At 42.3% G+C, this 22,952-nt stretch overlaps 1 protein-coding gene across 1 annotated transcript in view; it reads left to right on the top strand.

Annotated features, from left to right (window-relative positions):
- The window catches only part of FSIP1 (fibrous sheath interacting protein 1), a 71,722-nt gene extending 50,620 nt beyond the window's left edge, over positions 1 to 21,102 (top strand). The window contains exon 12 of the mRNA XM_056852213.1: positions 20,256 to 21,102. Within this exon, the coding sequence (XP_056708191.1) occupies positions 20,256 to 20,822 (567 nt within the window). The 3' untranslated portion in view covers positions 20,823 to 21,102. The remainder of the gene's footprint in view (positions 1 to 20,255) is intronic.
- The last annotated feature ends 1,850 nt before the right edge of the window (positions 21,103 to 22,952 follow it).

Raw genomic sequence — 22,952 nt, 5'->3', positions numbered from 1 at the left:
GGATCAAGGGAGTGACAGAAAAACTAGATGGAATGCTCTTATACTTTTTATGAAGCATCTCAGGGGTTCCAGGTTGTGTGGCTGGTACTGCACTTAGAATTGAATTCACACAATGCTCCCTTGAAGCTAAAGCCTGGTTAGAAGTAGGGCCGTGCCCCAAAAAAAAAAAAATTTTTTTTTTGGTAAATTTCGGGTTTGGTTTATTGGGCCTGATTGTTTTCGGGAAATCTGATTTAAGCTGAATACCTATACCGGTAAATATAAACATTCGGCTTATTTTTGGGTTTCACAAAAAAATTTGGCCCGGGGTGTGTGTGTCATTTTTCAAGGTAGAGTCCCCAAATTCGCAGCATAGCCTGAAGAGACTCTCCTTGCACAAACCCCAAAGCTTGGTGAAGATTGGGTCATGGGGTCCGATTTTATGGGGTTTGGAAGGGGCCACGCCCTCATCCATAGAGAAGTATTGCGAAGTTTGCAATGATTCTCTATGGAGGAGGGGGGCAACCATCTGCCATTGACTCAAAATTGAGTTTTCCCACGTTTGTAATGGCTGGTTCCTTCCTTTCTTAAGAGTCGTGAGAAAACTCAATTTCCCATGACTGATTGTAACCCAGCAATTAACCATGGGAAGAAGCAGATGGCGGCCATTACAAGTCTAAAATGTAAGTATTTTTAAAAGTCTCTTGGGGGGCATTTTTTGAGGTAGAGCCTCCAAATTAACAGTGTAGCTTGAAGGGACTCTCCTTGCATGACTCCTGACGTTTGGTGAAGATTGGGTCAGGGGGTCCAATTCTATGCGGTCCAGAAGGGGTTGCCCCCTCCTCTATAGAGAATTATTACAAACTTTGCACCTGTACGCTGTAAAATCCTACAGAGAAGTTAAGTTAAAATTAAATACTTTCTTCATTAGAATGTATATAGAACCAAATTGTATAATTGTTTTAGGGGAACAAGAGTTGAGTCCAGTAGCACCTTAAAGAACAACAACATTTTCCAGAGAATAAGCTTTTATTGAGTCAAAACTCATTTTGTCAGATACTGAGAATGGAGTTCTATGTAATGGTGTAGGCTACCCACCTGAAACTGTTTCAGGGGAGAGGCTGTGGCTCATTGACAGACCATCTGCTTTGCATTTAGAAGATCCTAGGTTCTAATCCCCACCATTTCCAGTTTTAAAAAGTCAGACAGAAAGTCAAACCCTGGAAAGCCACTCCCAGTCAAAGTAGACTATGCTGACCTTGATAGTCTGGCTCAGTATAAAGCACTTTTTTTGTGTTCAAAATATTTATCATCTTGCATGAAGTGAACGCATCTAGATAAACTCTTTGTGCCTTCCCCCATTCCAGGTTTACATTTTTTAATTTGAGAGCAAAGTAATCATTCTCTCCTTTCACAGTTTTTTTTTTGGGGTGTGTGTGTTGCCATTTGGAATGGCGAACTGCGCTTTGTCAAGCTGATTAAAAACAGACTAGTCGGGCAAACTCAAAAGTATTCCCATATGTCTTGATAAATGTTCAATAAGAACACGAATCTCTGAGGCATTTGCACATGGGCAGCATACTTCATCACATCGTATTTTTACAAATGACATCATGAGAGCTCCCGATAAATACAATCTGTGACTTTTGCCACATTTAAGTAAGGTCAGACTAAGGGGCAGATCAGAAAATTGAATGTGTGGAAACTAGTCTAGACATAAATATCTCAATTTCTGACTTAATTCTCTTCAAATGTATGATTTACGTGGGATTTTTAGACACCTTAAAAAGGAAAATGGGGATCTGCACCATGGATTTTTCCTCTAGTGAAAGCTAAGCAGACTATCTACCTTCTTCCCACTATATGCTGAATTACCTAACAGACAGAGGTCAAATCTCTGGTAATGGAAAGCAATTTCCCTTAACCTTTTAAAAACAAATATGTGATGTCTGTGTTTAGTAATCCCATGTAAATGCACAAGATAATACATTATTCAGAGGCAGTAGGAACTTTTGAGTTACACCCAACATTTTCTGCTTGTTGAGCAATTGCTGCATGCAAGTATCTGACAAAGGGTGTGTATCTTGCCTGTCTGCTGCTTGACATAAGTGCAACTTTTTTATGCTCTTGCTGCAACAAAAGTCTTGTAAAATTCCTGGAGCTTTGGGGGTGGTGACTGGGGAAGACATAATCTGGGAAGGAGAATAGCTCAGCAGGGATGTGATGCCCTAGAGTCCACCCTCTGTATAGGGTTGACAACTTCCAGGTACTAGGTGGAGATCTCCCTCTATTTCGACTGATCTCCAGCTGATAGAAATCAGTTCACCTCTAGAGAATGACCGCTTTGGCAATTGGACTCTATGGCATTGAAGTCCCTCCCCAACCCCTGCCCTCCTTAGGCTCCACCCCAAAACCCTCGCACCGGTGGCAAAGAGGGACCTGGCAACCCTACCTATGTATCTGCCATTTTCTCCAGGAAAATTGATCTTATGTAGTCAGGAAATGTTGTAATTCTAGGAGAATTCCAGGCTCCACCTGGAGGGTGACAACCCACTAGACATTTATGCCTTCTGGAGAAGGTTGTACATAGGTTTGCCAACCTCCAGGTGGTCCTGGAGATCTGGAATTTCAGTTGATCTCCAGATGACAGAGATTAGTTTGCTTGGAGAAAACGGCAGCTGCAGAGGATGCCCTGTATGGTTTATACCCTGCTGAGGTCCCTCCCCAAACCTTGCCTTCCCCAGGCTCCTCCCCCCAAATCTCTAGGAATATCCAAACCCAGGGTGGCAACCCTACTTGTGTGTAGGGTTGCCACGTCCCTCTTTGCCACTGGCAGGAGGTTTTTGGGGTGGAGCCTGAGGAGGGAGGGGTTTGGGGAGGGGAGGTATTTCAATGCCATAAAGTCCAGTTGCCAAAGCAGCCATTTCCTCTAGGTAAACTGATCTCTGCCAGCTGGAGATCAGTTGTAATAGCAGGAGATCTCAAGCTACTACTGGGAGGTTGGCAACTCTGGCTGTTAGGCACTCTGAAAGAAGCACACAGTTTTGCACATGGATTGCTTTCACTCTGCTGTACTCTGAATTGGCCTTGAATAGTAGCATCTTAGCACAGAGACATTTCGGTAACATATGCAAATCTTAGCAGTACCTGCCTGATGCGTAGAAACACTTTCCCTTTCTTTTCATTCTGAATGTTGGATGCTGCTATGCTGGAATGTTGAAGAAGTTTTAATTCACTCTAGAACAATCCTTCAGCATAATTTGCTTTGGCTGTGGTCTCTCAGACCATCTGAAAAAGAAATATGCAGTTTAGGAAACTGTTGTGTAGAATATTTTTGTTATTACTTTTCTTGGTATCGTACAATTTATTACAGTCATGGACCATCAAATAGAAGATGTTACTTAATATATAGTAAAATCACAAATATTCAGGATAAAACACAAATTCAAATATTTAAAACCATAGACATTACTAAAATAATCAATACAGAAAAATTCATAGGGTTAATACAAAATAACAATCTATAAAATTCCAACCAATATTCATCCCATACTTCCATAGCATAGGCCCTTCTTATGACCCTTACTTCCTATGGCATTGTTCTCAGTTATTTTGCTCTGTAGGACCAGAGTTAAATTTGGGAATAATTTGAGTTCAACTGAAGTTTGTTATGATCTGAAGGGAAGGCAGAGCTTTAAATAAAGAAGGGAGCTACTAAATTGATAAAATTAAAGTTCTCTCTTAGGCCAAGGGCAGTTAACAAAACGTACCCACAAAATCCTTGGGATAGTTAGTGCTGGTACTACAAACTATTTGTAAATTTTTCAGGGCTGTATATGACTGTGATAGAGACACTGCATTCAATGACTGATTTATTCTTCGGTGCTTTTCTGCCAATTTAGGTCCTGTTACCCAAAACAATTTTTCTGACCAAACATAGTGAGCAAAGGAAATCCTCAAAATCTAGAAAAGCAACCAAGATAAGTTGTTGAAAGATCCATGAATATGACTCTGGCATTTTAAAAAATTACTAAATAACAGCCACCAAGACATAAGAACATAAGAAAGGCCCTGCCGGATCAGACCAAGGCCCATCAAGTCCAGCAGTCTGTTCACACATAGAAGTCTTTATTTGCCAATCATTAAAATCATCTAGTCCTAAGTTTGCACAAAGGTGTTCTTTTCATACTCTGCAATGGAAGGAATTGTTTTGTGGAAGGCTGTGATGCAGTTGCAGTATCCAAAATGCTTTGTAGATGTGTGTGAATGGGGAGGGGAGAGTCGTTTGGCAGAACTGAAGAGCTTGGTTTACCAGAGGTCAAGGACAGAGTTAGCAATGAATGTGAATTGCTTTACAAGCTCCGTGAGAATGTTTCCTCCAGGGCTTGGCTGAAGGTATTGGTAAGCTACCCTGGGGAATGTCAAATTGCAGCTGTGCTCAGGAAGGTGTGTATAATTTTTAGGAATTTCAATAGCCACTGAAGGGGGGGGGGAAACAGAAATCCCCAACTATTTTACAAAATTAATACCAAGCCTATAACCTGAAGAGTTTTTTTAAACCACCGTATCATTTTCCATCCACATAATATCTCTCTCTCTCTCTCTCTCTCTCTCTCTCTCTCTCTCTCTCTCTCTCTCTCTCACACACACACACACACACACAGAGAGAGAGAGAGAGAGAGAGAGAGAGAGAGAAAGAGAGAGAGAGAGAGAGATGCTAGGAAATATGAGAAAAAATAGTGTTTCTTGTGGGTTTTAAAACTTGTCTGAATGAGATTTTTGAAAATAAGGTAGCGAAACTTTGACTTCAGCCACGAATGCCTGATTGTACTTTACTGGCATTCAAGCTGGGAGGCTCCCTTTACTTTTATCATTACAGATTGAGTATCCTTTATCTGAAATGCTTGGGACAAGAAGTGTTTCAGATTTTGGATTTTTTCAGATTTTGGAATATTTGCATATACATAATGAGGTATCTTTGGTATGGGACTCAAGTCTAAGCACGAAATCCATTTATGTTTTATATACACCTTATACACATAGCCTGAAGGTAATTATATACAATATTTTACATAATTTTTGCATGGGGCATCGTGGGGAACCTGCCATTGGTGCAACTAGCCTGCACGCATGCCATTTTATAACCCTTTGTGGGTGCTCGAAAAGTTTTGGATTTTGGAGTATTTTGGGTTTCAGATTTCTGGATACTCAGCCTGTACTTTAGAAAGAAGTCCCTCCGCCCCATCAAAAAAAGTCCCCTACTGCCACAGTTCTTTGACCATTTCTGATAGCAATCCTAACACCAGTTATTTTAAAGTGACGTGCTGCTTACTATCTGCTGGTTAAGGAGAGGGCAGCCTTTTTGCTGATTCCCCTTCCAGCTGCAGAGACCCCACATCATGCGCTGTGTTGTTTCTGGTGATCCCTCAAACTGCTTGGGAACACAGTGGGCTTCAGCAGGAGGAAGGGACTCTTCCATCAACAGAGTGTCACTTGCGGTGGCTGGACATCTCATCATTTTAAGCTTTTGTCAGCAAGAAATACTTGTGCTTTGAATGCCTGAGCATCATGGGAGTTATTTCCTAGCATGTAGGAGGCCATTTCAGTAATCCAGAGTTCCCATGCACAACTGTCTAGCAATGCTTTGTCACAACCGGTAATTCTGCTGCTTGCAGCTCTCAGCAGAAGCAGACTGTATCGGGACGAATTAAAGAAGACAGATTCTGTTCCTTTGCGATGAGTAAGATTTTATTGTTTAAAAAATCCTCTTCAGTACCATCAGTGGCTTTAGTGAAATACATAACAGGTCATATATCTGACTCTTGTCACTGGATCAGAGATACAAATGCAAAGAATAGCCCTCTCCTCCATGAACATGTCCACTCCCCTCTTAAAGCCTTCCAAGTTGACAGCTATCACCACATTCTGGTGCAGGGAGTTCCATAATTTAACTTTGCGTTTTGTGAAGAAATACTTCCTTTTATCTGTTTTGAATCTCTCATCTTCCAGCTTCAGCAGATGACCCTGTGTTCTAGTATTATGAGAGAGGGAGAAAAGCTTCTCCTTGTCCACTCTCTCTATACCATGCATAATTTTATACAGTTCTATCATGTCTCCCTTTAACTGCCTTGTTTCCAAGCTAATCAGCCCTAAGCGCTTTAACTGCTCCTCATAGGGCAGTTGATCTAGCCCCCTAATCATTTTGGTTGCTCTTTTCTGCACCTTCTCAAGCTCTGCAATATCCTTTTTTAGGTGTGGTGACCAGAACTGTACACGGTATTCCAAGTGTGGTCTTACCATATATTTGTACAAGGACAGTATGACAGCAGCAGTTTCATTCTCTATTCCTTGTCTAATTATGGCCAGCATGGAATTTGCCTTTTTCACAGCAGCCACACTCTTGAGTTGATAAAATTTTTATTATTTTTCTATAGTAATCAAACAGAGTATGCAACAATCAATATAAGTAAACATCAAAATATAGATTCTAATTAATAATTGTTGAAAATACATCCATATATAGATAATAAAAAATAAAATATAAAAACTTCCCCTACACCTCCCTCAATCTTATCATTTATTTGTTATCTCCTTTGTTTAAGATTCTAATCCTAATATTATCACAAACATTTATAAACATTTACTATTTCATTTACCTATTTTGAAATAAAGAGAAAAGAAAGACAAAATAAAAAACAGAAAGGAAAAAAGAACATATATAAAAATAGAAATAAAAATGGATTAGATAGTATGTAACATTTTTAACCTCCTTTAGAAATGAATATCCTAATTTCTCCATTTCTCCCACATATCTAATGACTTTCAATTATATTAATGTCATTAATTATTCTGTTTTTATCAAAGCCAAACCGTTTAATCAGACCTTTTTAGTTAAATCAAAAAAAAAACAACTAAGCCCTTTGACCCAGTCTCTTTATCTTAAATTTCCAACATCTACCTCTCTTTCCCAGAAGCTTTAAACGTTGAAGGGCATCCATGGAAGTTGTTAATGTAGTTCCCTCTGTGAAAATTGATGTAAGATAGTGACTCTGCAACAGATTTTCTTCCATCCCCAAGGCGAAGAGAAAAATCCCGGTATTTCCAGCTATTTGCCCTTTTAAGTTCTCCTAGTTAACTTTGAAAAGTTCATCAGGTAGTACATACAACCAAAAATCCAAGTCGCTTACATTCATCTCCATGGTTATCAGTCGGGTTGATTCGGTTTCTTCTTCCAAGTATATATCCTTCGGAAATCCTTCATAGCTCTCCATCTCCTTTGCAGTATTTAATTCTTCATTTAATGGTTTATCATTTGGGGAGCTTCCTTCTCTCATCTCAGATCTCATTGTCATAATCCGGACTTTAATGTCCTTAAGATCTCCCAGAATTTCATCCAATTTCCGAACAGCAAGTTCATAGGTGTTGTTTGTCAGAGAGAAGAGACGATCCATGTGTTTAATCTCACTTTCCATGGTTGCCACTTCTGGTGGTTAATTAAAGTTTAATTTGTAAAATCCAGACAGGAATATGTTGAGCTGTAGAATGATGTTGCGGGGGGTAGAGTAAAAAGTTGCACGTCTGCCTCCTTCCTTTTGCCTAGGAACTGGGGAAGTATTTGCCGGTTACACAATGCCACACATCCGGTCTCAAATCCCGTAATGTTCTCACGATGGCAGACGATAGCTGATACTTCCGGGTAAGACGTGGCAAAGGAATTTGTTTACTCAGAAAAGCCTCCTCCCGGAAATAGGGGGGAATCTGCTCGTCCCTCCTCCTTGCACTTCAGGATTTCTGATTGGTGGCTATACCGTCATTCAAATAGTCCCGATTGTTGTGTCTACCCACCGATCAATTTGATTAAGATCCTGTCGGCTTATCGAATGTTTTTAAATGTCAAAGAGTCAACCAAATCTCAGATGGGAGGATTCGGATTCTATAGATATTTTTTTCCACTCCTTCAAAGCTTCCAATTCCAGGTAAAACAAAAGAGTTCTTGTTACTTACTCAGATTTTAGAAGAGCAGGTATTCTTGCTTAAATAGCGTTGCTTAGATGGTAATAGATGGGGAGAGCTGAGCCTAAATTCCAAAGAAAACATTCACGGCAATGGTTCCCCCTCAGCCAGACGGGACCTCATCCAGGATTCCAAGAGTCGCACGATGGCTCTCTCGGCAAAACTGGGGATCAAACCGTACTTCGTGGGCAGCAGGAGAAGTCCTGTTTCCCAATCCACTGTTTAGGATCGGGTAGGGGTGCAGGATTACACCCCAGATTTGAACGAATCTTGGTTCTCTTGAGAGCCCTCAAGAGACGTGGCACTCAGTTCAGCACCCTAGCGGAAGTTCCCCACAGTCTGAGTTGAGATCTTCATCGAGCTATCCACTACCACCCCAAGATCCTTTCTTGGTCTGTTGCTGCCAGCACAGATCCCATCAGTGTATATGTGAAGTTGGGATTTTTTGCCCCAATATGCATCACTCTACACTTGCTCATATTGAATCTCATTTGCCATTTTAATGCCCGTTCCTCCAGTTTGAAGAGATCCTTTTGGAGCTCTTCAGGTTCACAGTCTGATTTTGTTTTAACCACCGGAAATAATTTGGTGTCATCTGCAAACTTGGCCACCTCGCTGTTCACCCCCAATTCCAGGTCACTGATGAACAGCTTGAAAAGCACCGGTCCCAACACAGATCCCTGAGGGATCCCACTGCTCACATCCCTCCATTGTGAGAACTGACCGTTTATTCCTACTCTCACTTCCTATTTTTCAGCCAATTCTCAATCCATAAGAGGACTTGTCCTCTTATCCCTTAACTGTGAAGTTTGCTTAGCAGTCTTTGGTGGGGGGTTTATCAAAAGCCTTTTGGAAATCCAAATACACAATGTCCACAGAATCTAAGTAAATCTGTCTGAAGGCCAAAACCTTATGTACCACTGGAGATCCAGACATAAACTTTTCTGGCTCTGTTATTTTCCCAGTAAGAATCCCCCCTCCATCTATTGCATTTTTGTTACATCCTTCCTCCAAGGAGCTCGAGCAGTGTACCTGGTTTTTCCTTCCTTATTTTGTTCTTACAACAACTCTGGGAGGTGGTAGATTGAGAGTCCCGGGGCACCTTAGAGACCAACAAGATTTTCAGGGTATAGTCTTTTGAGAGTCAAAGCTCTCAGATAGTAGAAGGTAGATTGAGAGAGAGTAACTAGCTCAAGGTCACCCAGTGAACTTTCATGGCTGAGGCTTTGAAATTGGGTCTCAGATCCTTGTCCAATACTCTAACCACTACACCACACTGACTTTCCAGTTGGGCCCCACTCTTCTCCTGTGCCACAGCTCTGATCCTTATCTCTGCTTCATCCCCCCCCCCCAGTAGCTGGCTTTGTAGCTAAAATATGCCAGAGATCCTCAGTGGTTTGCCCTATAATAATATGCATATTAATTTAATTTAGGAATCTGAATTTCATCTTTGTGGCTTCTGTGCAGTCCTGCATGCATGCCTGCACAGAAGACCACTCAATGAACAACAGTTACAGGTAAATGCAAAACTGTTTTTCATCTTTGTGGCTTCTGTGCAGTCCCGCATGCGTGCCTACACAGAAGACCACTCGATGAACAACTGTTACAGGTAAGTGCAACACTGTTTATATCACTGTTCAGGAATATCAAGAATGCACTCTCCATATTTTCAATTAGTTATGTCCTTCGAACTATTAATGTAGATTCTTAGTCTTTAACTCTTGGCATTTTTCCATGGAGAAATATCAAGCTATTTGGCCCCCTTTTTCTGCAGTGCTTCTGTGCCTTTACAAGGTCCAGAACTGGCAGAAAGTAAATAGATCAAAGGCAAAATTTCCCCATGTTTCCCTGGTAATGCTGAGCAAAGATGCAGTTGTATTAGGTGCATTGTTGTTCTTATGAGAATGTCCCTTGGAAGTCCTGAGGCATTTCCTCCGTTTTCTCCTGGTACATGGCTCAGGAATTGAAAACTGTTAGATCTCCATACAGCAAAACTCATTGGTATGTCTGGACCACAAATTATGGTTTGTTTCTTGCCTACAAACCAAGATTCTAAACCAGGATTAAGTAGTGTGGAGTCCTGAGCACTTCTTAAGCTCTTTCTCATAACAACAAACCATGGTATACTGCTATGTCTGAATGTAGCCATTGAATTTCTCTTGTCATGGCAGACAAGTGAAATCCTATTTTTGTCCTTTCTCTCTTTACAAAAAGAAAAACAAAAGGTTCCCATTACCGCTGCATATAATCCAGAGGCAAGTGGCTTTACAAAGAGGCACTGTAATTGGGGTGGGGGACTGGTGGTTATATGAACACAAAATGTTGCTGGATTAGACTGTATATGATGTTGTATATAGAGTTCTATGGACAACTGCTGCTGCAGTCGTCTTGTTTGTGGGCTTCCTAGAGGCACCTGGTTGGCCACTGGGTGAAAAGACTGCTGGACTTGATGGACCTTGGTCTGATTCATCATGGCCTTTCTTATGTTCTTATGATTTTGGGATGATTTTACTAGTTGCAGATCAACTTATGAAGTTCATTGCAATGTTTCAATAAAATTGCTGTGCACACAGTTTAATGGTGTGTATAAATATAGCCACATAATCATGTAATGCAGGAATATTCATGTGGAAAATTATGTTTAGCTTTACCTTTGACTTTCTGTTAAGTACTATATTTTCTCATATGTGACGCCCCTACTCTACTCACACTGAGTACCTACCAGCCTACACCTCTTTCTCTCTCAGGATCATGTTTATCAGTAGTCACATTTGCCATCCTCCTTGTCTCTTTTAAAATATCCAGAGAGCCATGACCATTTCACACCTCAGGTCCTCTCTCACTCATGGAGACATCAGCAGAAAGGTTAGCCCACCCCTCACTCACACAGACTTATTGGGGTTGGGGGCTCAAACACTGTTTCATTCACACGCTGCCATCATTTGTTCATATATACCAATGTGTGTGTGTGTGTGTGTGTGTGTGTGTGTGTATATACACACACACACACACACACCCCAAGATAGTGTATACCAAGTGTATATGTGTAAAGGTCCCCTGTGCAAGCACCAGGTCATTCCTGACCCATGGGGTGACATCACATCCCGACGTTTACTAGGCAGACTTTGTTTGCGGGGTGGTTTGCCAGTGCCTTCCCCAGTCATCTTCCCTTCACTCCCAGCAAGCTGGGTACTCATTTTACCGACCTCTGAAGGATGGAAGGCTGAGTCAACCTTGAGCCGGCTACCTGAAACCGACTTCCGTTGGGATCGGACTCAGGTCGTGAGCAGAGCTTGGACTGCAGTACTGCAGCTTACCACTCTGCACCACGGGGCTCTTATATGTATATGTATACCAAGATAGTAAATTGTGTGTGTGTGTTCCTTTCCCTTAGACACACAGTCGATAGGGTTAAACAAAACAAGAAGTTACTTTTTTCAGTGTTATGTTAATACCATAAATAAAAGTTAAGGTAGAAGTTACAAATTTTGCTTCCATTTTACTTTCGAACTGTGGTCCCATTCCGGCAACTGGGTTCTTTTGCTTACAAATTGACTATTTTCAGCCCACTGTAAGCAGCTCTTCTCCACAGTTTCATTCACTCTGACAACCTCCTTGTATCCTGGGGTACAGTGAAGTGCTGAGTAAAGATTCCAGGTTCCCTGAATGGGGTTTTAATTACTGAGGAGATCACTGGGCTTTCCTTATTGGCTGCAGGAGAAAAGCTAAACATATGCTGAAGAAGATGTGTTTTTGTCTTATTGTCCTCCAGGTTATACCCGGTAGGGCTGTCAAAAAAAAAAAAAATTCGGTACAGTTCGGATTCGGCCGAATTTGGCCCTTGTGGGTTCGGTACCTGCCGAAGTCCGAACTCCCCCACTTCGGATCCGTTCAATTCGGCGGGAATTCAAAGTTCGGGGGGAAAATTCGGCCGAATAAAGCCATTAAAAACACAACCGCGCCTTTCCGCGGCTCGGGGGGGGCATTTTTGGGCTTAGAGGTCCCAAACTTTCAGCAGAGCTTCAAAGGACGTATATTGAAAGACTCCCCAAGTTTTGTAAAGATTGGGTCAGGGGGGGCTGAGATATGGACCCTGAAAGGGGTCCCCCCCACCCTTAATGTGGATCTCTCCGCAGAGCTTGCCGCCCACGCACAAAGCTCCCGGCCCGACAAACAGCTGATGAGAGCAAGGGCGGGGCAGGTGCTAAGAACTTTGCAAAGCAACACAACTGCAGAGCAACCCCTTTGCAAATATGCAAAGGGCGGGGCAGGTGTGAAGAATTTTGCAAAACAATACAACTGCAAAGCAACACAAGCACGCAATGCAAAACCTTTGCAACAGTGCATAGCAACACCTGACACCTGGGAGTTTGCATACCATGGAAAGGGACAGAGGCAGCTAGCTATGCATAATAAGCAGGAGGGGGTGGAATGTCTCCTTTTGCATTGGACTTGGGACCAGGCAGATGCATTCTTTAAGTCACCATTTGAAAACCAGTTTTGAGCAAGCATCAATAACCTAACTGATCTTATGAATGAGGAAAAACCTGAAGAATAAAAATGAAGCCCCCCCTCAAACCAGGGAGAGAGAGACTGGAGGGGGAACACACACCCCAGGCAGAACCGGCAAAAGCCCCCTTTGGCTTCCCCCCCCACCCACAGAAACTGCTCCCTCCCCACACACACACACAGACTCTGCTTTCCCCCCCACACACACACAGAAAAGAAAAAATATAGATTAAAGCCCCCAAAGGGGTCTTACTGTGGCTGTCTTCTGTTCCAGCAGGAGGGGCTGGGAGGCTGGGTAATCCAATATGATTCCATTTGTATCCAATATAAGATCCATATGTATGCATCTCTCGAGGGTGATCCATTCATCCCAATAGGGGAAAGGGGAAAGCCCATATCTCGGGGGGGCCCTGACCCAATGTTTACAAAACTTGGGTGGTCTCTTAAAAAGCCTTGACTGAAGCTCCGCCGAAAGTCTGGGATCGGCACACCCAAAAATGCGCCCCCTGCAGCCATGGAAAGAGAAAAGGGGGGGGAGCCAATATTTCAGCCCCCACTGAACCCATCTTTACAAAACTTGGGTGGTCTCTTAAGAGGGATTCTCTGAAGCTATGACAAAAGTTTGGGGGCTGAACCCCCCAAAAAAGCGCCCCCTGCAGCCACGAAAATGGAAAAGGGGGGAGAGGAAAAAGGGGTGGAGCCCATATCTCGGGGGCCCCTGACCCAATGTTTACAAAACTTGGGGGGTATCTTAAGAAGCCTAGTCTGATGCTCCGCTGAAAGTTTGGGGTCGGCACACCCAAAAATGCGCCCTCTGCAGCCATGGAAAGAAAAAAGGGGGGGAGCCCATATCTCGGGACCCCCTGACCCAATGTTTACAAAACTTGGGTGGTCTCTTAAAAAAACCTGTCTGAATATCCCCTGAAAGTTTGGGGTCGGTACCCCAAAAAATGCGCCCCCTGCAGCCACGGAAAGGAGCGAATGTGCACAAGCACCCCCTCACACACACATGAGGATTTCCCTCTCTCTCTCTCTTTCCCCGGCCGGCCGCACATCAGCTGATTCCTCCAGCACTCAATCCTGACTGATTGGCCAGAAGAAGACCCAGCTTGGCCACCGATTGGCCGGGGGAGGAGAATGCTGCTTACTGACGGTTATGCTGCTTACTGACGGCCGAATTGGCCGAATTTATTCGCCGAACTCCCGAACTCGCTGAATTCGGGCCCCCCCCCCGTTGCCCGCCAGTTTTGAGTTCGGATCCGTCCGAACTAAAAACCGCCGAATCAAGGGAAATTCGGCTGATTTTCAGTTCGGGCCGAACCGAATTGACAGCCCTAATACCCGGCACAAGCCTGGGGGAGGCAGGCAGACAAGCCTGGATTTGCCGGTTGGCTCTGGAGCTTGTCACAAAGATGGATGCCAGAAAACTTCTATTTTGTCTCTGGCTGCACAGCAGTGCCTCCCCTTGTGCGTTCACTCCAGTCCTGTACACCTCACAGGGTGTACCAGGCAGCCTAGGGCGCCCTGGTGGGGTGACAGTGGGATCCCACAAGGTTTCATCTTGTCCCCTAAGCTCTGTAACATTTATATAAAACCACTGGGTAAGATCATCCAGATATTTTGGCTGGGTTGTCACCAATGTGTGGATGACACTCAGCTCTACCGCACACTTAAAGATAATCCCAAGGAGGCAGTAGAAACCCTGAACTGCCTGGAGGCAGTTTTGGAGTGGTTGCAGGCTAATAAACTGAAACTTAATCCCCAGAAGATGCAAGCCCTACTGGTGGGTGCGTGATATGACTTGGGATTTAAGGTGTTACCCATTCTGGATGGGGTTGTACTCCACTTGAAAGAACGGGTCAGTAGTCTGGGGCTGCTCTTGGTCCCAGGCCTACTTTTGGATAAACAGGTAGCAGGTGTGGCCCAGAGTGCCTTTTACCAGCTTCGACTTGTTAGCTAGCTGCAGACTTTCCTGTACAGAAAAGATCTGTCCGCTGTGGTGCCTGCCTGGTTACATCTAGATTAGATTACTACAATGCAATCATGTAGCTCAGCCCTTGAAAAGAGTCTAGAAACTTTAATTAGTACAGAATGCTGTAGCCAGGATGTTGGCTGGAGTGGGTTCTAGGGACCATATCACTGCACTCTTGGCTTATCTATACTGCCTTCCAATTTGCTTCTGGGCACAATTCAAGGTGCTGGTCTTGGCCTTCAAAGCCCTATATGTTTTAGGACCAACATACTTGAAGGACTGCCTTATGAACCTTCCTGACTGTTATGGTCATCTTTGGAGGCCCTGCTTATTGTGCCCCTGCCTTCTGAGATTAGGCAGGTAGCAACAGGGGAGAGGGACTTCTTAGTCATGGCACCAAGGCTCTGATACTGTCTTCCCAAGGAGACTTGTCTTTCCCCTTCTTGTTGTCAACTTCCACCAGTGGGTGAAGACGTTTTTGTTTCAGTTTGCATCCCTCCATGATCCCTCCTTCCTAACTAGTGTTTTATGTTTTGTAAGTGTTTTAACTGTTTTCAGGGCAGTTATTTTAATGGTTTTATAATGTATTTTGTCATGTACGTTTTAAATCGTTAGCTGCCTTGGCGGCCCTTGTAAGATCAGAAAGGCAAGATCTAAATTTTCTAAATAAATAAAATCCCATAGTTGGAATTTATGGCTTCTGTAACAAAACCATAGAGTTTCTTAAGAATCACGGGTATTGCTACTAGGAATGTAGGATACATGGTCTGTTCATTCCTCTCTTAGTCCTCAAAAGTTCATCAATTACAAAAGCTACATCTGGTGAAGAACTCACTGGTTTAGTATTGTGCTAAGTTTGCATTCAAGGAAACGGCAAACTACCTCTGCTTCTTGCTTGCTTTGAAAGCCCCTTGCTGGGATAGCCATAAATTGGTCACAATTTAACTGTACTTTGCACTCACATTGAGGTCCTGCATTGCTTCTCTACTGTTCATTTTGTTCTTTTAAGCAGATAGGCTCCATTAGCTACTATTTTAGGAGGTTGTGGGTGCATGTGTCATTTTTTGGCTCCCGGTCTCAATTCAAGCACCACCATGATCCTCTATGCCTGAGTCATTTTGCTCTGTGCTTATGAGCCTGGATGAGAAGGGTGGGATCAGACTCTTGGACCACACAAGCAAATGGCACATTGAGTTAGGATATTCATTGTCTTTAAAGAGAAGTTCTGCTGTTCCTTCAGCACAAGAATTAAAGAAGGATTTAGAGTGTATTTGTTAAACTTAAGTCACTGTTTGTGTGGGGATAGTGTAAGTATATTAGCGTTATTCCAAATTCCTTTTTAACCAAGCCATCAACTACCAAAGAGAAAAAATGCTACAAGAGGGATTCATTTTATTTCTGTTTTTAAAAATCTTTCAGTGGTTTGTGGAAGAATATAAACATTGAGATATTGGGTCCTGACGCCACTCCATATCTAGCTGCGTGGAAAATAAAAGCAAACATGTGCAAACTAGATAAGCGTATTGGTTTTTTGTAATTGAAAACAGCCAAAATCACATCTAAGCATTCTTGGCTTGCTGTTCTGGTTTCACGGAAAGTCAAAACCACAGCTAAGCAGTATATATGAAACGAGATTCATATTTACTTTTATGAAATCTGACATATAGTGCTAACTAATTAAAGACGGGCTATATGTGTATGTGCCCTAACCTGAATAGCCCAGGTTAGCCTGATCTTGTCAGATCTCAGAAGCTAAGCAGGGTCGACCCTGGCAAGTATTTGGATGGGAGACCTCCAAGGAATACCAGAGCGTGATGTGGAGGCAGCCAATGGCAAACCACCTCTGAATGTCTCTTCCCTTGAAGACTCTATGGGGTCGCCATAAGTCAGCTGTGACTTGACAGCCTGAAAAAAACGTGTATGTACAGGTAGAGTATCCCTTATCTGGACATCCAGATATCTGGACTGATCTGAAAACCGGACCCTTTGAGCCGGCATGCAGGCAGATCCGTGCTGTCTGCTTTCAATGTTTCTTCGCACCTAAACAAATATACTACAGTGTACACTGCATTGTAGGTGGGAATTGAAAGCCCGCCATTGTTAATTTGTTTATTGTTTGTTGTTGCTCTTGTTTAACAGCTGATACAGGTATTCTGGAGAGATAGTTACCTTTGCTTTCTGATGGTTCAATGTACACAAAACTATTAAGAATATTGTTTACAATTAAATTCAGGCTATGTGTATAAAGTGTATATATAAAACATAAATGAATTTGGGTCCCATTCCCAAGATATCTCATTATTTATATGCAAAAATTCCAAACTATTCGAAAATACGGAAAGATCCGAAATACGGACCACTTCTGGTCCCAAGCAGTCAGGATAAGGGATACTCAACCTGTATTTGAATCACAATATCATAGCCATGTAAAGGCATTCTGCACAGCCAAGAGTTTAATCCAGAGGAGAAAATGGTGATCCGTGATTGGATCTCTGGCCCTTTTGGTAAATAGCAGCTGGGATGGGATGAATTTGGAAATATGCGCCCTTTCCTCAGTGTAAACTGCCCCTTGGCATCGCTGTGTAGGGGAAACATACTGATCACAGCTCTTCATGTTCTTGTCTGATTTGGCTGTGATGCTCAAACCACATGTGTAAGATCTCATGCAGAATGCTAGGATGAGAGTCTTACCTGAAGAGACAAAAAGAGCCTCTGGAGGGAAACTGCCTTCCTTCTGAGCCTTCCTCTTACACTCTTATCTCTCAATGACACTTCTCTCTGAGCCAAACTCCAGTACTGGATATTAAGAAAGGCATTTGAGGAGCAATGAGAAATCTTTTCTCCTCTCCCTTATTCCCCTTCCTCTATTTAAGTCTGATCCCACCTTGTGCTTTATACATGATAGGGGCCATTTTGGGTTTAAATACATTGGTATGCTACAAGTAGTTTGAGTGTCTAACAGTGAATCCTGAGGTCCAGGACAGTGGAGCTGAGCTGCTCCCAATGGAGAGACATGGCATCTAGAGGGAAAATGGATGGATTTCTTTTCTCCGCCCCCCCCCCCTTAAATGAGATAGAAATGTGTGCTTTGTACAGCAGAATTAGTCACGGATAACTAATTTAGTTGATGTATTCTAGAATATTGAATCCTAAAAAAGAGTGAAGGGGGATTCCAATGACTAGATTCATTCCAGAGATTTGATGGAACGAAATTAGCTGACGTCCAAGTCCTGTGATATCTTTTTAAAAAACTAGCAAAGTTATTGTGACATGATATTTCTTGGCTACATAAGAAAGGCCATGCTGGATCAGACCAAGGTCCATCAAGTCCAGCAGTCTGCTCACACAGTGGCCAACCAGGTGCCATTGGAGGTGGCAACTAGATCTTCTGGAAGGCTATTATGAAATTAGGATGGTTTGCCTTAGGATCTTAGTCCCATCCTTTAAAATGGCCTATCAGCAAGCCCTCTTTCTACTATCTCAAAAGATGATGATTTTGATCAAGGTGAAGGCACCCAAATGTATACTATACTCAAATATATTAATGTCCTTGCTCATCAAAGAGCCATGCATTTTAACTTCTGTTGATCTGAGCAAAGGCAAATAGCTGACACTGAAAAAGCCTCTCTCTGTTGTAGTACTGCAACTGAAAACATCTCTAAATCTTTGAGCTGGAAAGCTTGAAGCCACAACAGCTTTGTATATGAAGTAATTACTAGTTTGCATTCCTACCATTTGTGGCATGATTTATCCTATAGACCCTCAGACAGAAAAAGGCACCTGGGGTCAGGAAAATGCAGGAAAATGCCTGCAGCCCACCTAAGGAGAAATCTGCAGGAAACATTATTAGTAAGCATCCAGCCTGTCTACGGACAAGGAATTAGTTTTTTGCTCTAAGGAGAAAAGTGTGGCACACTGGCAAACATTGGGCATAATGTCCTGTTAAAAATTAGCAAAAATAATGAGTAGTGATAATTTTAGTTGTTAGATTCCTTCCCTTAATAATAGTTTCAGGAGGGTAGCTGTGTTGGTCTGCAATAGAAAAGCTAGATTAAAGTCCAGTGCCACCTGGAGACCAACAAAATTTTGGGAGTAAAAGCTGTTGAGAGCCAGCATGGTGTAGTGATTAAGAATAGGGCTGCGGATATTGGTAAACCTGAACTAAAAATAAACCCGAAAATAGCTGTTTTGGCTTTTGGGGGGTTTATTTGAGCCGAATACTAAAAACCGGGAAGCTGAACAAATCCAGATAGGTGATTCTTGAATAGATATTTGGCTTTTTCAGGTTTCAGATATTCGCCTTTGCTCAGATGCACAGCTTTGTGCCTTCTCCCATTTTTCTGTCTTTGACTGGTTTTGTTTGGGAGGGAACAATGTCATAGTTGGGGCCCTTTTGAGGTAGGGGTTGTGTAATCGGAACCAACTTGGTCTGACCAACTTTCTAGATCAATCACCCAATAGAAGACTAATCTGCATAGCAAAAGGGTCATTTAAAAGTCAAGGCTCACCCAGTCCCATCTGGAGGGATATACTCTCCAACTAAAAGCACCAGCTTCAACAGCTGCTGATTGGGCTTCTGAAGAAGGCTCCCTCACCCTCGTGGATGAGCAGTCTTCTTCAGAAGAGCCACCTTGGTTGAGACTTCAGCTGGCTCCGATATCACCCCCCTTATGAAAACTTGTTCTCAAAATAAAGGTCACCCTGAGTAGTGGCCTCGTTTACCCACACCGTGACCATCTCTTGAAATCAGATTTTTGATGACTATTTTAAAGAACTGTTCACAGGATGTCATTTGCCACCAAAAGAAATGTTTTCTGTTCCTTATTTTTCTTGCATTTAAGCCATTTTCCTCAGTTTGGAAGCTAATTTGCATGGGAATCATACAAAGCGACCCAGATATGAATGGAGCCCCCAGACTCAGAGGTGCCAGCCTGCCAGTCGGGTTTCCCTGCCAATCCTCGGCAACACTGACCTTCTGAACCTGAAAACGATTGACAGCTCTGCTCTCACAAATGCCTGGAGGATGGGGGCAACCCTTTTGTGGGCCCATAACATTGGACCCCCTGCCCCAAACTTCACCAAACTTCGGTGTCCATCTAAGGAAGAGTCCCTTGCAGCTACACTGCAAATTTGGTGACTAACTTGGAAAACACCTCCCCCTTGTGCCTCGAAAATAAATTCCATAGACTATAACAGACCCGGATTTTTTTGGGAAACCCAGCAATAAAGCCGTACCCATGTACCGGTATGGGTATTTGGTTTATTTCAGCTTACCCAAAAAAATGGGGCCAATAAACCTAAACCTAAAATTTACCGGAATATATATTTTTTTGCACACCCCTAGTTAAGAGCAGTGGACTTTAATCTGAAGAACCGGTTTTGATTCCCCATTCCTCCACATGAAGCCTGCTGGGTGACCTTGGGCTTGTCACAGTACTCTTAGAGCTCTCTCAGCCTCACTTCACTGTTGTGGGGAGAGGAAAGGAAGCCGATTGTAAGCCGGTTTGAGACTCCTTAAAGAAAATTGGGGTATAAAAACCAACTCTTCTTCTTGAGAGTCATTTGTGTCTATCTTACAGCAGACTTAACACAGAACTTTGTGAAAACTGTTCTTCTGGTATCTGACATCCTTTGTTTTAGAACCTGATTTATGCTCTTTGGCATCCGAGCTCAGGGAGTCCTTTGGCTTCTATTACTGTAGTATGTCATTCAAACTGTTATATGGTAGCATTTATTTTTACCTTTTGACAAAGAGAACTGTTTACTTGTTTTTCCCCCCCAGCTCGATGTACAGCCTACTGTCTCAAAAGAGCAGCTTAATGCTCTTCTGGAAGAATATATGCAGTCTCAAAGAACAATAACCAGACTTGCCCCGCCAACATCTGAGGGAACATTTTTTGATGGAAGGAGCCCTGGTTTTGATCAGTCTGAAAACTCTACTCAAGACCCCAGGAATGGCCCATTAGATGACACTCATGATGTGGGAATGTTGGGAAAGCAAGAATTGGTTGAAACTATGGATAAAAATAATGGTTCTAAGGAAACAATAGAAACCGCTAACTGTAATGACAGCAAGGCATTGGTTGAGTCTCACTTGTCAGAGGAACCTATGACTGAGAAAAAGGAAAATGATGACCAAGTAGTCCAGCAGGAGATGCTGTGTACTAGTAATTCTGCAGGGTACTTCATGTCAATAGCCCTCAGCACAGACAAGCCGAAAAAGCCCTCTTTTCTTGATGAATCTTTTTATTGTACCAGCATGAACAATGAGTTATCCACAGATGTCAACATTCCTAACATACCATTGAAAACCAGAGGAGGTGAGGTTCTTAATAAACCTGTGGAATAAGCTTTTGATTATGATTTTAAAAACCGAAGCGGGCTCTCGCCAAAGGTATGTACTAACGTATTATGATTACACTGGTAGGGCAAAAAGTTCTTTCATAAGGCATAAAACTATGCCAGAAATAACACAAAAATTCAAAATGTTTCTGACATTCTTGAACTGACATAAATAGCTGAGAGATTAGTTCTCTTAGGAAAAGCACTAAAATAATGATTTATTATGTCTGCCAACACTAAAGTTGGATATACATATAAATTATCTCTTTAACAATAGGCAAACAATGTTTCTTCTTTCTGTTGATAAAGAGCACAAAAGGTCAACTGACAGTATTCCTTTTAACAGAATAAGCTCAAAGCTAGAAAAGAAAAGAAATGGGCAACATAACCCTATGGTAGGGAACAAAATTTGTCACTGCACTCTGAGCATACAGATATAAATGAGCAGGTGTCCTGTGGAATCAGTTATATACATTTGTCAACTGTGCTCTCTCTGGACATGGTAATGTCTACTAAGCACTCATTAGGGCGTTTGACTTTTTTGTTTAAACCACAAGTCCTCATACTGCATTATGCTTTTGAAACTCATATGTGATCAGACATTCCATTACCTAATAATTTTTGTACTTCTAACAAGCAATAATAAATAAATAAATAAATAATGATATAGTTTCCATCAGTGCATATGGCACCCCACAGATGCCTACACTGGTGGAGTATACAATCTAAAACAGACAATCATGCAAACTACTATTAATTTATTTCTGGAAACAAGGCTGCTGCATATGAGTGGGATTTCATATATGTTTAGTGTTGCCAACCTCCAGGTATTAAGCAACCAAAATAAACACCTCTGTACTACTACCACAGGTAAGGAACTAAGTACAGGAAAGGCTGATGATATTCAATCAATCAATCACAAGTTTACAAAAACAAGGTGTATTAAGTGCAGTGAATGACATACAACACACAAATCTATATACAGTCCTATGTTAACAGTCCTAAATTCCCTCGCCATTCTTCTATGAAGATTACTCATAGTGGAACCTTTGAGACTTGTACCCTTTAGGACAGTTAACATAGGATTGTATATAGATTTGTGTGTTGTATGTCATTCACTGCACTTAATACACCTTGTTTTTGTAAACTTGTGATTGACTGATTGAATATCATCAATCTCCAGATATCAGCAGGAGATCTGCTATTACAACTGACCTCCAGCTGATAGAGATCAGTTCCCCTGGAGAAAATGGGTGCTTTGGCAATTGGACTCTATGGCATTGAAGTCCCTCCCCTCCCCAAACTCCACCCTCCTCAGGCTCCGCCCCAAAAACCTCCCGCCTGTGGCAAAGAGGGACCTGGCAACCCTATATATGTTTCTCCTGCCACTGCTTTATATCTGGATGTTTTTGCCATCTGCATGCAGAGAGAGACTTGTTTCTCCCCTGCTAGAGCAGATTCACATGAGGACTGCTTACCTTGTTTTAAGGGACCATTCCAGTTGCCCCAAGCACTGCAGTGCCTGTGCAAATTTCTGCTATGTTTTAGTTCCATATATAGTAATAATTGAATTTCCTAAGGCCACCCAGTGAGAACCCAGCTAAGCAAGGATTTCCTAGGATTTTAAAGTCCAATACTTGCTTAACTGAAAAACTGATATGAAGGGCATCAGTATCACTTAGTTAAACATGTCACATTTCCATGGTCTGTAACAAATTTAAACATGTCACATTTTCATGGTCTGTAACAAATTTATGCTCATCTAGTGGTCGTCATGACTGACTGTTTGAAAAATGTTTTCATTAGGGATTCTGCTAAAGTATCAGATGCCGTAGACTAGCAAATGGTTAGATTTTGCTTCGGGGTTTAACAGTTCTACATTTATAAGTGACGTTGATTTCAGTGGGATAGACCTAATCACATTATTACCTCTCCAGTTAAAATCAACGGGACTCAAAAGTGCTTAATTTTGACTGGGCTGTGCTGATTATGTTTTTGCACAACTGTATTAGTAATAAATAAAAACTATAAATGAAAATGCTCTGCTTCAGGTGCCCCTGCCTTCTGTGTTTAGGGCGTTCTTGCTCATGGCACCCAAACTCTGGAACTCTCTCCCCAAGAAGCTTTCTGTTAAATC

This window comes from Euleptes europaea, chromosome 6 (assembly GCF_029931775.1).
Source record: "Euleptes europaea isolate rEulEur1 chromosome 6, rEulEur1.hap1, whole genome shotgun sequence".
NCBI classification, from domain to species: Eukaryota; Metazoa; Chordata; class Lepidosauria; order Squamata; family Sphaerodactylidae; genus Euleptes; species Euleptes europaea.
Note: the sequence above shows the minus strand (reverse complement) of the source record. Positions and strands in the feature narration are given on the sequence as shown.